The 15,154-nt window shown below is 38.5% G+C and overlaps 1 protein-coding gene across 2 annotated transcripts in view; it reads right to left on the bottom strand.

The window, feature by feature from the left end:
* med23 (mediator complex subunit 23) overlaps positions 1-12,281 on the bottom strand; it is a 31,993-nt gene extending 19,712 nt beyond the window's left edge. The window contains exons 1-11 of one of the 2 annotated variants that reach the window (XM_069195865.1): positions 12,088-12,281; positions 11,694-11,725; positions 9,704-9,791; positions 9,160-9,284; positions 8,111-8,222; positions 7,002-7,100; positions 6,564-6,665; positions 6,168-6,237; positions 5,069-5,181; positions 4,773-4,868; positions 4,202-4,219 (exon numbers count right to left, since the gene is read on the bottom strand). In XM_069195865.1, coding sequence (XP_069051966.1) covers positions 4,202-4,219; positions 4,773-4,868; positions 5,069-5,181; positions 6,168-6,237; positions 6,564-6,665; positions 7,002-7,100; positions 8,111-8,222; positions 9,160-9,284; positions 9,704-9,791; positions 11,694-11,725; positions 12,088-12,138 — 906 coding nt within the window. In that variant the 5' untranslated portion in view covers positions 12,139-12,281. The remainder of the gene's footprint in view (positions 1-4,201; positions 4,220-4,772; positions 4,869-5,068; positions 5,182-6,167; positions 6,238-6,563; positions 6,666-7,001; positions 7,101-8,110; positions 8,223-9,159; positions 9,285-9,703; positions 9,792-11,693; positions 11,726-12,087) is intronic. The other variant, XM_069195867.1, reaches the window with a different exon arrangement.
* Between the last annotated feature and the right edge of the window lie 2,873 nt (positions 12,282-15,154).

Below are 15,154 nucleotides of genomic sequence, written 5' to 3'. Positions count from 1 at the left end.
CCATGATAAGCGTTAAAAAACAAAGTAAAGCCAAAAAGGGTACTTTGATTTCTGATTGATAAAATAGCACCCTTTACCATTAATATTTCTTTTAATAGGTATTTTAAAATTACTTTAATAATTTTGCTAAATTATTTCTGACAGATGCTGACTTTGTAGGGTTAAGTTCCACTAAATTAGGTGTAACACTGAAACATATTAAGAAAGACAAAAAAATAAACCAATGTGAAGAAGGCACAACAAATCGGATTTAAAATTAAATCTAAACTGACTACTAATTTAAAAAAATGCATTTATTATTTTGAAGAAAATTAAAGGTTCATATGGGAAACAATGCCCTCTTGTTGTAAAAATAAAATGCTGCACAACAGCTTGAGCAAGGAGCTACAGGTAAGACTTTACTTTTCTATTCAGATCTAGCCTAGGTACAACATTAAAATTTAAAGACGAAGAAGTAACAAGAACCTCTAGCATGTATAATATACTGCAGCTTTTTATTTGTGTCACAGGCTGAACCCGAACATACCGATACTTTCACCACAGATGTGTCACAGCTTGAACTGGTACGGTACAGGAGCTGTTCATGTGGACTGACAAAAAAACGAGGACCATGCTCTTTTGAGAAAGGGGTTAACTTACTGGATTAAGGTGCACCTGAAAGGTATAAGGGCAACATATAGAACTAAGGTTTATATGCATAGTGCAACAGCCACAGGCTCTTTTAATGTCCACGCGTTTTTCTATTAATAATGTAACATTTCATAAAAAAATTAAACCTTTTTTTTTTACATTTTATAATGGGTCACAGCTTCCCATTGGCAGAATAGTTTTTTAAAAGATTCTTGCTTTTTCCTCATGTTAGCTATTTTGCAGCAAATCTGCGGTCAAATGTTTACAAAACATTTAGAGCATGTGTTAACTGATGCAGTCTTAAAATTGCCACTCACATTCTCCAGTGGTATGTTTACATCATATTTACATGGCAATTAACGGAGGATAAATACAAGAAGCCCTTATAATATATATTAGCTTCTAGTCAAAATGTGCAATGGAAGTGACAATGCATTACACCTAAAGTTTTAAACTCAGCCCATTGCAATGTGCAACAGAACCAATAGCTCAGTGTGTGTTTTGAAAACGTCTCACACACCAATAATCCAATAATGTAACCTCAAAAACAAAAGACAGTCCTTTGTTGGGCATGCTTTCAAAATATTAAATAAAAAATGAATCCATGAATCATTGCATATAAAAAAACCTTCCAGGACAAATGCAGTTATATGCCAACAAAACCCAAGGCACACATACCATGTGTAACTGATGTTGACACCATTGTGAAATTACTTTCCAGAATGCAAATTCCAAAAGAAAATTGCAGCAGAGCGCGACAGACGTGACTATATTCTACAACACAACCCAGCATGCACTAAAAGTTGGTTCAGGGCTTGAAATTAACTTTTTACTCTTTGCATGTTAGTATAGTTTTCAATTTTTAGATAGAGTTTTCTAATGCATTTTGGTATTTTTGAAATGCAATTCAACAAAAGAAAAAAAAATAGCTTTCACTACCTAAAATAACTTTTATTCTTGTTTTTAGTGTAGGCAAAATCTGTAACTACAAACTTTATCTTGTCATACACAAGCAACCAAAACAAGCAGTACCAGGTATGCCAACAGAAATGACGCCGATGTAGCCATCATGCCCTACATTATGGCTAGATGCATTGATCCAAGTCGGGGTTTATTCCATGCTGAAAAGTAGACTCAACTTCTACTTATTCCTTTGCAACCTACATACAGATGCATTTCTCCACTCAAACCTCCACCCAACGCAATCATACCTCTTCAAAATTTTAATTTAAACGTTTAAAGTTCTACTTAACTAATAATTAATCATATCATTAGTGCTACCTTTGAGTGTTGATCTGATCTGTCTTCTGGCTTTTGTTTAAGCTGAACTCTGAGCTAGGCTAATGAGATGCACTTGTGAAGACCTTGATGAAGAAACTAGATGGAGTTAATAACAATAGCTTTGAACCCTGGGCCTATCCTGGGATTTCATACCGCTGCTCCTTCAGGAGTACAGATGTAAGTAACTGGACCTTTGCAAACTGCTGACGTCTTTTTTGTGGGAAAGTCAGTGCCACCTCTGTCTGCACATCACTAACTGGTTGAGTGTTAAAAGAGTTATTTATGCAGAAATAGAGCAGCAGCCAATTAAGAGAACGCAAACTGCAGATTACCAGATTTGGTGTGTGAATCCAAATACAAACAGGTTACAAAAGTTCAATGGGGAAACTGAACCAACTAGGCTCAAAAAGAACTCAGCTGGAACTCAAGCCAGTAGTCACACAAGTCCTTCTGTACAGGGACAGAGACCACTGTTCTCACAACTTGACTCAAATAGGATACAGGGTGCAGTGTAAGCCTCCACTGAATGAAAAACAGAAACACACAGGACTAGAAATTAATCAAGTTGACTCAAATCAATAAAGGAACAGGTAAACAAGTAAAATAAAAAATGTTAAGGTACAGCACACAGAATTTTAAGAGTTTCATACTTTGTGAGCGAAAGGAAAAACAAAGAATAAATGGGAGGGTGTCTAGATTACCTAAAACACAAGGAACAATTTTTATTGATTCTAACAGTTATCTTATAGTCAAGCAAATACATTCCAAACACAACCTTCTGATTCCACAGATGACAGTGAGTCACCAGGGAACTTGCAGCAGTATTTCTGTCATTAGTGGCACTGTCCTAGCAAACAGGACTAGGGATGGCCAGTGCATGTGAAGTGAACCTGAGAATAATACAATGGGAGTGCAGAAAAGCATCTTAAAACCTGTACAGCTCACACAATTGCATTGGGTTGGGCTCATACAATCAACAGATGGAGTTTATTTGGTCTCTAATTAACTTTCTAAAGTGAAACACAAAGTAATTTTCAGTTGCAAAGGAATAAGTTAAAGTTAATTCTACACTGAAAAGTGAGATGAAAGAATGTTTTAGATGCAGACTCTTCTTTAGTTGGGAGGACGCTGCTCTTTTAAACAAATTTAAACAACCACACCATCACATAAGGCTAAGATAAGTGAACAAAATTGCCTTTTTAGTAGGGAAGCATTATCTACACTTATTAGAACACTGTCCTGTGAAATACATTTCTGCATTGCACACCAATATGATGCTCTCATTACTTCCGAAAACATCAGAAAATCAATCTGTACCCACGCTCCCAAAAGCCCTCAACACCTTACCCTTAGAAAATACACTACTTGCTGCTTCTCCTTTATTATTAATTTATTCATTACAAACTTATATACATTTCTACAAATTGGCCTCATTAGAAAACTTGAGAAAGAACAAAGAGCATACTTATAACATCATGAGCAATGCAAAACGGGATAAAGGAAAGTACCTAAAATACATAACCTGGAAGTGCTAACAATTTGTTTTCCAAGAGTACCCTGGGGCACAGGAAAGAAAACAAAAATAAATTAAGCTCTCTTAGATTTTCTTCAGACCTGTCGGGCACCGGGGCTGGGAAAGAGGAGCTCCGACTCCCTTTTTTAGGCAGTTTCCTGATTTTACTTTCCCACCCTGCCCAATTTAATATTACCTATAAACAGCAGAGAGGTGCTTTTTCCACATGTACTTGTAAAGAGATACCTACTGCTGACCTAGGTTGATCATCCTCATCCTCGCAAATGATCTCTCTTCAGCCTTAGTGTGTGCTCAAGTAAAACAGGTATTAAATTCTCTGCCTAAATCAAGCCTTTTTCCCTTCAGGGGACTAAAGGAATATAATCACTTATGGACAACCTTCCAGTTTAAAAGAACTGAATATTATCCAGTTACGCCTTCTTAAATAAAAGCAGCTGGATAATTCAGGAGCTGGGGTCTATAGCTCTTACTTCAAAAGCAGCTACATCAGAAGAAAACGAAAATATCCAATCTGTATTTGTTCTCAGATGCATCAACTCCTTAAGCTGCAGCCTTTGCTGTTACAGATGTACTCTTCACATCTTATCTTTTATAAAAAACAGCACTGACCAATCGAATTACACCTGCCAGGCACTGGCCAAGCGAACGTCTCATCGACAGTAATTTCAAGCCCCCAAGATCTCAACAGTCTAGATGGAATCAGTGGCTACCAAGCGTCTAGTTAGTCACAATACAACAGTAAGATTGTGAACATACCTGAGCAATGTTCAAGGTCTAGAGCATTGGAGGATGGGCAGGACAAGACAGGACAGAACAAAAATAAAGGAAGAAAAAAGAAAAGACAAAACAGTGACTATGAGGCCAGCCTCAAATTCCCCCCATGTCAGGCCAAGCTCCACAAAAGAAAAATAAGAACCACAACAGGCAACGCAGCTATACTCCCCGTCAGGCTAGTTATAGAAGGACAGAGCTCACGTGTCTCTATAGCCAATGACACTCTATATTGCATGGCTGGTGTCTGTTCCCAACAAGCACGCGTTTCTTTCGAGCTAGTATGGCAGGGAGTATATTGGAGGCTGGCCTTATAGAAACAAAGCAATGCAAACCAATTAAAAAAATATATATTCTCAAATCTACTTAAATATGCTACAAAAAAGAGATCCTCAAGCAAAGGATTGTATTTCTAAACTATCCTTCTCAATTACTTCAAAAAATGTCTACTCAAACAAGCAACCAAATCTGCTTAGTTAGCCACAGCCAAAGAAAAGAGAAAAGAAAAAAAGTACAGGTTCTTTCGAGGAAAGGGTTCGAAGGCCAAGTACAGTACCTGCTTGTTGAGACCTAACATGTTGCACACCATATCTCTGGAATAAGGCTGCTCCAGCACGTATCTTAACAAGCCGGTCTGAGGCTCGAACAGGTCCTGTGAGGGAAGCACATGGGAACAGCCAGACGTGAAGAGCGGCGTCACACAGGAAACTTTTACGCAGCAAAACAGTTGGAACAGGAGAAAAACATTGAACAGGAAACTTTCACTGAATTGTTTCGTGTCGTTCCAAGAACCTTCAATAATCCGATCCACGAAATAAGAAGAACTTGACATCAGCTCAGTCGTGCCGGTACCTTATCATAGGGCAGAAGGCCTTTCAGGGGAAAGCGGAGCGTCGTGGGGTCTAACTTCCAGGAGTTGCAGATCGCCCCGGAGTTGTTCACCACAGGGAGCAGGCTGCACCTTCCTGGTGATCAAACAAGCCGAGAGATTACACACTGCGTCTCAACAGGACGAGGATTGAAACAGAACGATTCTCTGGGCTGAAGACAAAAACAGGATCCAAGTGTCTAGAAATAAGAATCTAATCTCGGGGAAAATTATTTACACAATATTCTACAGCTTTGGCACTTGCAGGTTTGTAAAGGCGGGTGGTTGTCATTTTTATCTATTGTAGAGTAATTAAAACATTTTCCAGTGCTGGGACAATGAGCTACACACAGTATATTTATTATAATATTATGGGATAGTTTTTAAGCAAATTCAAAATATTCCTTCTATTTTTCCGAGATTATACAACTAGTACAAAACATTGAGTTGCACATATAATCATAAGAAATACCACATCTAATGGATTTATTCAGATATTCAAACATACAGATATTAAAGAAAATAAGGAAAATCTAGCATTAACAACCCCAACACCAAAACCCAACATCTCTGAGCACCAACAACTGCAACACCAGACACGACCTCCCTGAGCACTAACAACCCGAACAGCGCAGAGGCAGAGACTTGCTCAACAGCTGGACAGCTGCAATGGGATGTCAGTCTTCCCATGCAGCTGTAAACATCTGGCCAGTGTCAGCTAGTCGTACTTCTCTCCTGTTGAAGCTTTTACCACACTGGTCCCCATGTATGTTCTGCTGGACTCAGGGTAGCAGAAAAAGCTCCAATTTATTTTCCTAAAGTGGTGCCACTGAAAAACCAGTAACTAAAAAAATTTCAAATTGGCCTGCTGGAACTAAAGAACTGTTGGATCAAAGACTTTGTCAATGTACTGCTGATCAGCTAGGTTGTCTTCATCATGCACCATAACACTGTCCTACTATAACATGTCCATAAGACATACCACATAATGGTATATAATGCATATGTGACCTAAAAACTACTGTATAATAAAACCTGTACTAGGTTATCAGATTACTTTTAGTAAAAGGATCGTGCACTTACCACAAATAGAGTTTATTCTTGCAGTTGCTCTGAAGCTATCAACAAAATCTGATATGAGACTTCCCAGCAGCTAAAATACAAACAAATCTTGATTAAATTTGCCTCAAGTTGCAAAGTTACTCTAAACCCTCTGTTTTAAACCAGAGAAGATTGGCTGAAGCTTCTGGCAGGTTCCTGAAGATCGGTCTGTTAATACTCGAGTCGTTTTATACAAACGACAAAATGTAAGTAGATAGTGAACCACATTCACATCACCAACAGCTGATAAGCAATCTGTCTAATAACGTTCAGTTTTAACTTATTCAGAAGGTTTTTTAAAATGTATTTGACTAATCGTGAAAAGCTAATGCATCTCAAATGCACATGGAGTTGAAAGACACCACAAAGCTAACATACCCAGTGTGACAGCTTCCCTTCGGGATACAGCTTTCGGATCTCTGTAACAGCAAAGTACGCTGGCAACAGACAGGCATTTCGATCCAAGATGTACTCCACAACCTTCAAACAAACAGTGAGCACACATGAGCTACCTTCAGCCTACCTATTACGATATGTTTTGTCATAATTGTTTTCTTTAGATATCTATTCTGACAAAACACTGATAAATGAGAACATGAAAACGTTACACGTTGATCCCAAACCAATTACTATCAACTCTTTATAGTGCCTGGGGCCCCTCCATTATTATTCTTTAAGACAATTAGGAGCTGAGGATGATACCTCTCTGTCTTTAAGTGATGCTACCTTCCTCTTCAATTAGACTGCAATATATTAATATACAACAGGGAAAAAAACAAACCATTCCAGAAGTCATTAATCAGGGAAAAGGCTTACTTCTCGAGCTGTTAAAAGCTGCTGAACGACTGCAGAGCTCACAGTGTTGGGAATAGACTGGATCTTCTCCAGTAAAGCTTTTAAGAGATCTCGCACTCCCTGGAAGAAAGCACCAGGAATTTAAAATTCTTAAGAAATATTGAAAAGAAGATTAAAATAAAAAAAAATAAAAGGCAGTAAAAAATACATATCAAAGCATATGTATATTTAGAAGACATTTAGAAAATCAAGATCAAATCTCAAATGCTGGTTTTTATTAACTTTATGACTTTTAAGTTTCGTTCTGCCTGCAACCTCACATCTGTCCTTAAACGTTTGAGAATGAAGTGTTCAGTGTAAAGTGTGTTCAGTGCTGGAGGAGTGATCTTTACTTCTTCAAACCATGTCCACAGCTGCCTCTGGAGCTGGCTCACTCATCGATTGATGAAGTAACTCATGACAGCGGAAGGAAAATGTACTCTCATGTTCAAAGAAATTCTTTGCCTACTTATATAGATGAAAATGCTTCCATACTTATTGGGTTGTGCTTTACCATGCAGTATGACAAAGATCCAAAGATCTGACTAATACAACCTAGCAGTTCAAAACTGGACCAACTTACACTAGCTCAGCAGTCACCAGATTTAACTCCAAATGAGCATGTATTTTACAATCTGAAGAGAAAACCGAAGTCACAAGTCACCAAGATTAGACATGAACTCAAAGCAGTTACAGCAAAGCATCTCGGACTGGCAAGCTCAAAGAGTCACTGACTTTAACACTCTGAAATTCACTTAATGTGAATGCATCTCATCACTTACAGTCACTTCAAACTGCTGATTCAACCATAAAATATGGGTCAAATGTATGTATGTGATTACCCGAAAATAAAATGTGTTTTACTTCATGCATTTCATTCATATTAAAATCATGATTGCAGATGTACAGCCACAAACTAGAAATTGACTTAGCTGTCCCACTTCAGTCAGACAGCATTGTATACATGTATAATTAACACAAATACAGGCACTGTAACAGAACCCAGCCCTTAAGAACATTTTAACTTTTCTCGTATACACCCCGTGCTTTGCAGAGAAAATGTGAAAAGAATCAATAACGTCACACAATACCTTATAATCAACACCACCAATTATTTTACGAATAAGTCTGAATGTTAAGGCCCAGAGTTGTGTGCGTTCCCATTCTAGACTGTCAGAGTTTATCAGAGCTTCACACACCATCCTGAAAGAAAAGAACACAGGTATCAGTCAACTCAAATTACATATAATTCAACAAACATGTTTGAGAGCTTATTAAGGCACTGAAAAGCCTTCACCCATTAATGACATTAACTATATGGTTACTGTAGAATCAATTCCAGGAAAGAGTGACAAGATACTTTCCCAGAATCTTGAGAAAAGCTCAATAATTTACAACAGGAAAGTCTCTGCTCAATGAAGATTCTGGTTTTAACTTGCTCTGACAAAAACAGCTCTTCTACCTCAACCAAGTATTAAAATACAATATTTGATGATGTACCCACAGCAAATATTGCACTTCAACAAGGCGATATGATCAACAAATTGAATGTCCCACCATTTAGTGGTCATAGGCTACATAACATTTACAAAAAAAGACATTCGATTCACCTTGTTGTGACAACATGTAAAACTGACCAGCAAAATGTTTAGTTCAGGTATGTCAATAATGCACAGTGCAATGCATGTGATCAAGGAATAAGTCTAACATGTCCCTAAGGACACAGGCTTAACCATTACACCTATCTATACTAGTAACACTGTTTGGTCATTGAGAATTTTTATTATAGACAAATCAGCCACCTAAAATTTACAATACTGCATGCTACTAAAAATAACTTTTTTAAAGAAGATCAGAGCTGGTTGGGTTCAGATCTCTTCTCCAGTTCACATGGAAAGACCATGTTCTTTCCAGTTCCTTTTGACTGGTGGCACCACCTAGCCTTCAAAGATGCCCGAGTGATACCTGTAAACATTATGTACGATTTCTTTAGAACTACAGTTTTAATAAATATTGCAAAAATATTGATAGGTGCAAAATTTCTAAATTTCTAAATTCTTCTAAATTAGTTTGCTTCTAATCCTACAAAATATTTCACATTTTAATTTTAACAACGACAAACTCTCCCCTGCTTCCTTACCTTGGAGGTAAAAGGCTGGTCTCCACCGCCTTGGCCAGGCAGTCATAAAGGAACGAGATCCTCTTGGGGCTGTGCTGGCCATGAATGAATCGCACAATCCACTGTACACACTGGTCGTGGGAATCCTGTAAGAAGAATGTTAGCACATCCAAGGTTCAGAAAAATAACTGTACTTTCCAAAACCTAACTGGGATCCATGCGCAATCCCAGTGTTCCACAGAGAACCAATAATGAGCGATTTAGGAAGAAGTACTGATCAGACTGGGGACTGACTGTGCGATTCTTCATCCAACACAAATCTTCTTTGTTCTAGACACGCTGTTACAGCAGAGATATTTCACAGTCCTGATACACTAGCTCATTTAAAATTGTGGCCATTATATAACACTGCTTATTTCCTCTGGTGGTAAAACTACATGTCCCCACTTTAAAAATGAAATTGTACGCAAAGATAAACCATTTTATATATAATAGTGTTCAGCAAATAATCAGAGATACTGTATGAGAAAGACAGGCAGCCATTCAGCTCCAGGTTATGTCTCACCTGGGGAAGAGTGCTCCAGTACTGCCGAAAGGCACCAAGACAGCTGACCAGCTTTGTTTGCTCATCTTCTGGATTGTCCATAAACATACTGTAAGAAATTGAAGCTGCAATGTTTCACTGTGGAAGAGTCACTTTGCATTGCAAATTGCAAAAAAAAGGACTGGGAACAATGACAACCTGTAACAAAACATTTGGCTTACATTTTGAGCTCACAGACTAAAAATGTTTACACCCGAAGAAGGTTCCACAGCCGAAACACTGTGCTTTCTTCTCTTTTCTGCATGGAATAAACCTTTACTTGTTCCTTTGCAGCCTACGCATGTTGACACAGATACTGTACCCATCTGAACTAAAAATGAACTAAAAATAGTTTTAATATGAAAAGTACAATATTTAAACGCATTCTTTAAGGAATACAATTTTACAGTGCCTAATATCAACAGAAGCCAAAATGCTCGAAGCTTGTTGTACAACAGGTTTTTTTCTGTTGCAGTGATTTGGAATGCTCCCTTTCTGGAGTCATATTTATGAGGGGTCTATCCCCTTGATTATTTATACAATAAAAAAAGGTGCTGAACTACAAGCTTATGGCTTCAAAACACATCAGCCATTTCCATTTGAATTCCCCCACAATGAAAGAGGGAGATCCTCCTGAGATATGAAGGTAGAAATACTCTATCATGCTTTCATATGAGAAGCCTTATTTTTTTACTGTTCTTCCTGTTATTGAACTAATCTTTGTATCATTGCAATGCTAGAATTGCTTTTAATTAAGATTTCCGTTTTTATTTTATACATGATCACAGAGCTATAATTAGCTAACAACTTTGAATTCATAGGAAAATGAATGCAGCAGAAACTATCTTCAAATATAGATAAAACTCACAAAACCAATGCATGCTTATCTGGTTTTGTGTATATTTACACTCATAACACGTCTTTTAATACAACTACATGAGGTTCTAATTCATTCATGTTCCCATAAAAATCTATTAACCAAGGTACACAGTTCCAGAAAATAATAATAATAAACTTTATTTCATAGTTCAGGTGGGTAGCTGCGTCAGCATGCGTAGGCTGCAAAGGAACAAGTAATAGGTTTATTCCATGCTGAAAAAAAGAAGAGAGAAAACACAACATTTCGGCCGTGGAGCCTTCTTCAGGTGTGAAGGAGCCTTCTTCTTCACACACCTGAAGAAGGCTCCACGGCCGAAATGTTGTATTTTCTCTCTTCTTTATTTCAGCATGGAATAAACCTATTACTTGTAACTTTATTTTATATAGCGCCTTTAAAGGTGGCTTCTCAAAGAACTTTACAGAATGACAACAACAATAAATAAAAAGAATACACAAGACAAAGCACAATTACAACACACAGAAGAGACCATGAATGGTGGTACTAAGAAAAGCAAAGGGGTGAAGAATGGAACCAGTTAAGTAAAGCTCTTCTAAAGAAAAAGGTTTTGAGTCTGGATTTGAGGGAGTTTAGAGAAGTTGACTCTGATATCCTTTGGGAGAGAGTTCCAGAGCTTGGGGGCATAACAAGAGAAGGCCCTGTCACCCATAGAGTGTAGATGGACTTGGGAGACAGTAAGGAGAGCAGAATTAGAAGAGCGAAGGTTGCAAGGTGGGGGGTAGGGCGATAATACTTCAGACAGGTACTGAGGTGCCAAGCCATGCAGAGCCTTGTAGCTGAGCATGAGGATTTTAAAGTCCACATGGAATTTGACAGGAAGCCAGTGCAAGGACTCCAGGATAGGAGTAATTTGAACACTTTCACTAGACCTGTTCAGGATTCTGGCTGCCGAATTTTGGACATACCGCAGTTTGTTCAATGTAGATTTAGATACCCCAGCGAGTAATCAATTTGGGAGAAGACAAATGTATTGATCACCTTTTCAGCCACAGATAGTGATAACATAGTACAAAAGTATAAATTATTGCAAATACAAGCGCTAGATTTATAAAAGTAGCTGTATAAAGTGCTTACCCAGCAAATGCTTCTTCTATGAACTCCGTTTTCTAAAAAGAAAAAGTCATAAAGTGAGAAGTTTAAATGTAGAATTGTACGACAAAATAACTTTGAGTTGCATTTAAGTTTAGGTTTAAATATTAATTTTAATGTCAAATACGAAACAATCGCCTTTCATTTCTCTGCAGGATCTGCATCAATTCTGTTATGAAAGTATCGAGCTCATGAATTACCACTCAGGAAAGATACAACCACAATGCTACCGGAAACAAATTTTAAGAAAATAATATTAAAAGATGTTATAAGGAAAAATCAAAGTAAAACAGAAATTAAAAGCACTTTAAGAAAGCAAATAAAGACAATTAAAAATCTTCGATTTGGTGAACGTGAAATTTAACAAAGGAAATCGTACCACAACGTCTTCAAAAATGCTTTGGAGCTGGGTTTCCATTGGTATGGCCATTTCTCTAAAATATTCGTCCTACGAATCTGAAAATATAAAAGTTTCCCTGTCATGCAAATACATCACGATGTTTTTTTCCTGCTTAACAAAATTACAGATCCAATATTCAACAATGCATATCTACACAGGAAGTGGTGCTTCCTTCAAAATAGTCCGAACAAACACATCGAGGCTTTACTATTAGTTCCTAGAATAGAATACCGATGTACCACACAGCGAATGATTGTATTGTCTTATCCTGATGTTTCTTGAAGGAAGCCAGGTTATTTGCTTCAACAGCATAGCTGGCTTGTTCCACACTCCTGTACCCCGCAGTGTACAGACCTCCTGTTCTCCGTTTTAAATGCACTTTCCAGTGATTGTTGTATTTCTTTTCCATAATTGTGTGTAAGAGGGATGTCTTAAAAAGAGGACCTCTAGCCACACAAGTTTAAAAAGTCTCTGCCTATGTCCAGCATACAAACTCCAGAAATTAATCATCTCAAAATTAGACAGCGGGGCTTCTACATTGCTGCCACCCAGATACAAAAAACAATAACTTAACTGTTGGATAAAACATTGTTGACTGGCATTTCAGGCCATAACATGATCATATTAACTACAGATGGTTGAAATAATAGTAGATTAAACAATTGGTACAGTTCAAGAATTACATTTATTATTGTGATAATAATCAACTTTCTTTTATATAATATTATCTTAAAGTAATACATTATCTTAAAGTTAGTTTGTCTTTCCATTTCATCATTTATTTATTTTTAATAAAGACAATACCAATAAGCCAGCAGCTATTAGCCCCCTTCAGCTCTCAACTGGCAGTCCACTGGCGTCCTGCCCAGGGTGTACCCTGCCTTGCGCTCATTGCCTGCCCGGTAGGCTCCAGCTTCCTGCGACACAGTATGGTATAAAGCGGTTTGGCAAATGAAATCATAATATCTATTCTACGGGTGAAAATCCGTAAGGCTGCAGGGCCTGATGGGATACCACCTCGCGTCCTGAGGACATGTGCAGCCCAGCTGACCACAGTGTTTACAGACATCTTTAACTCCTCCCTGTCACAGTCCATGGTCCCCACCTGCTTTAAAAAAAACACTATTGTTCCAACCCCCAAAAAGACAAAAGTGACATGCCTGAATGATTACCGCCCAGTAGCATTAACATCTGTGGTGATGAAATGCCTGGAGAAGCTGGTGTTGTCACACATCAACTCCTCCATCACAGAGTCCCTGGACCCCCTGCAGTTCGCCTACCAGAACAACAGATCAGTGGATGATGCTGTCTCCCTGGCTCTGCATACAGCCTTGGAACACCTGGACACTAAGAACTCGTATGTGAGAATGCTGTTTGTGGACTACAGTTCAGCATTTAATTCCATCATACCCTGTCAACTGGTGACAAAGCTCAGGGGATTAGGTCTGTGCAACTCTGTCTGCAACTGGCTGCTGGACTTTCTTATCGAGAGACCACAGGTGGTGCGGATAGGCAATAAAACATCAACACCACTCACCCTGAGCACTGGAACCCCACAAGGCTGCTGTCTGAGTCCAAGGTTGTACTCCCTATTTACTCACGACTGCACAGCAAGACACAGCAATAACCGCATCATCAAGTTTGCCGATGACACCACTATAATAGGACTGATCAGTGATGATGACGAGTCCACTTACAGGGATGAAGTTGTACAGCTGCTTAGGTGGTGTCATAGCAATAACCTGGACTTGAACATAAAGAAAACGAAAGAGCTAATAGTGGACTTTCAGAGACACAGGCCACACACTCACAGCCCACTAAGTATTGATGGAACGGAAGTGGAAACAGTCACCAGCTTTAGGTTTTTGGGAATTCACATCTCTAAAGATCTAACCTGGACTGTGAACACTGACTCTATCATGAAGAAGGCTCAGCAGCGCCTTTATTTCTTGAGGTGCCTCAAGCGATGGGGGATGCCAATACATGTGTTGGTGAACTTCTATCGCTGCACTATCGAGAGCGTCCTCACCAACGGGATCACCGTGTGGTATGGCAACACCTCTTCGCGAGAAAGAAAGGCACTGCAGAGAATGGTCAATATGGCCCAGAAGATCATCGGCTGCGGTCTCACCGAGATTAAACAGCTCTATGAGGACCCCTGCCGTGGTAGAATTCTGGCCATCACAGAGGACAGTCACCACCCAGGGCATGAGCTCTTCACCCCACTGCCCTCAGGCAAGAGATATAAGAGCATACGGACACTTACCACTAGATTCTTCAATAGCTTCTATCCACAAGCAGTGAGACTGGCGAACACATTTAGCCATCCCCCTCGGACCACACCTACACCATCACCATCTACCTCGTTGTAATTTATTAATTGTACGTCTCCAGTCATTGTTTACACGTCTGTATTGTTTACATTCAAACTGTCTGCATGTTTACTTGCACATTGTCTATTGTTTGTTTGTACATTGTCTTGATGCACTGTTTGCACTTTGTTTTGTTTTTTACACTTGTTTTATAATCGAGAGACTTTCTGTAAGTAAGAATTCCATTGTACCAGTACCGGTTACATATTGCAATAAAGTTCAAGTTCAAGTTCAAGTTCTATTTATGACCAATTTTTAAGAAATTCAAAACAATGGAGAGAATAATTGAATTTGTGGCTAGGGGACTTTTATTGATATATGATCCCGTGAATCTTCCCTTTTTCTGTCACCTGCATCCATACAGAGGAAGCTCTGTTCTTCTGGTACTTCTACATTCTTCTCTGTAAAGAGGAAGATAACTGTTTTTGTAATGAGAAGTGTTTAACATGAAAGCCACAGCATCATGACACACAAAACAGCTGAAAGTTATTACTTCAGCTCAACAAAGTACTTAATTTTGGTCATATAAGAAACATTTTTTCTCTAGCTTAGGACAAAATAGGACAAGATTTCCATCATCATCAGCAGCAGTAGCAGCAGCTGCAGCAGCAGCATCATCATCATTGCTTCTCTTTTACTGTAGAAGTTTGCCCAGATGTATTTTGACTTTTGTG

This window comes from Lepisosteus oculatus, chromosome 2 (genome assembly GCF_040954835.1).
Source record: "Lepisosteus oculatus isolate fLepOcu1 chromosome 2, fLepOcu1.hap2, whole genome shotgun sequence".
Taxonomy (NCBI): domain Eukaryota; kingdom Metazoa; phylum Chordata; class Actinopteri; order Semionotiformes; family Lepisosteidae; genus Lepisosteus; species Lepisosteus oculatus.
This window is presented reverse-complemented; position numbering and strand designations above follow the sequence as displayed.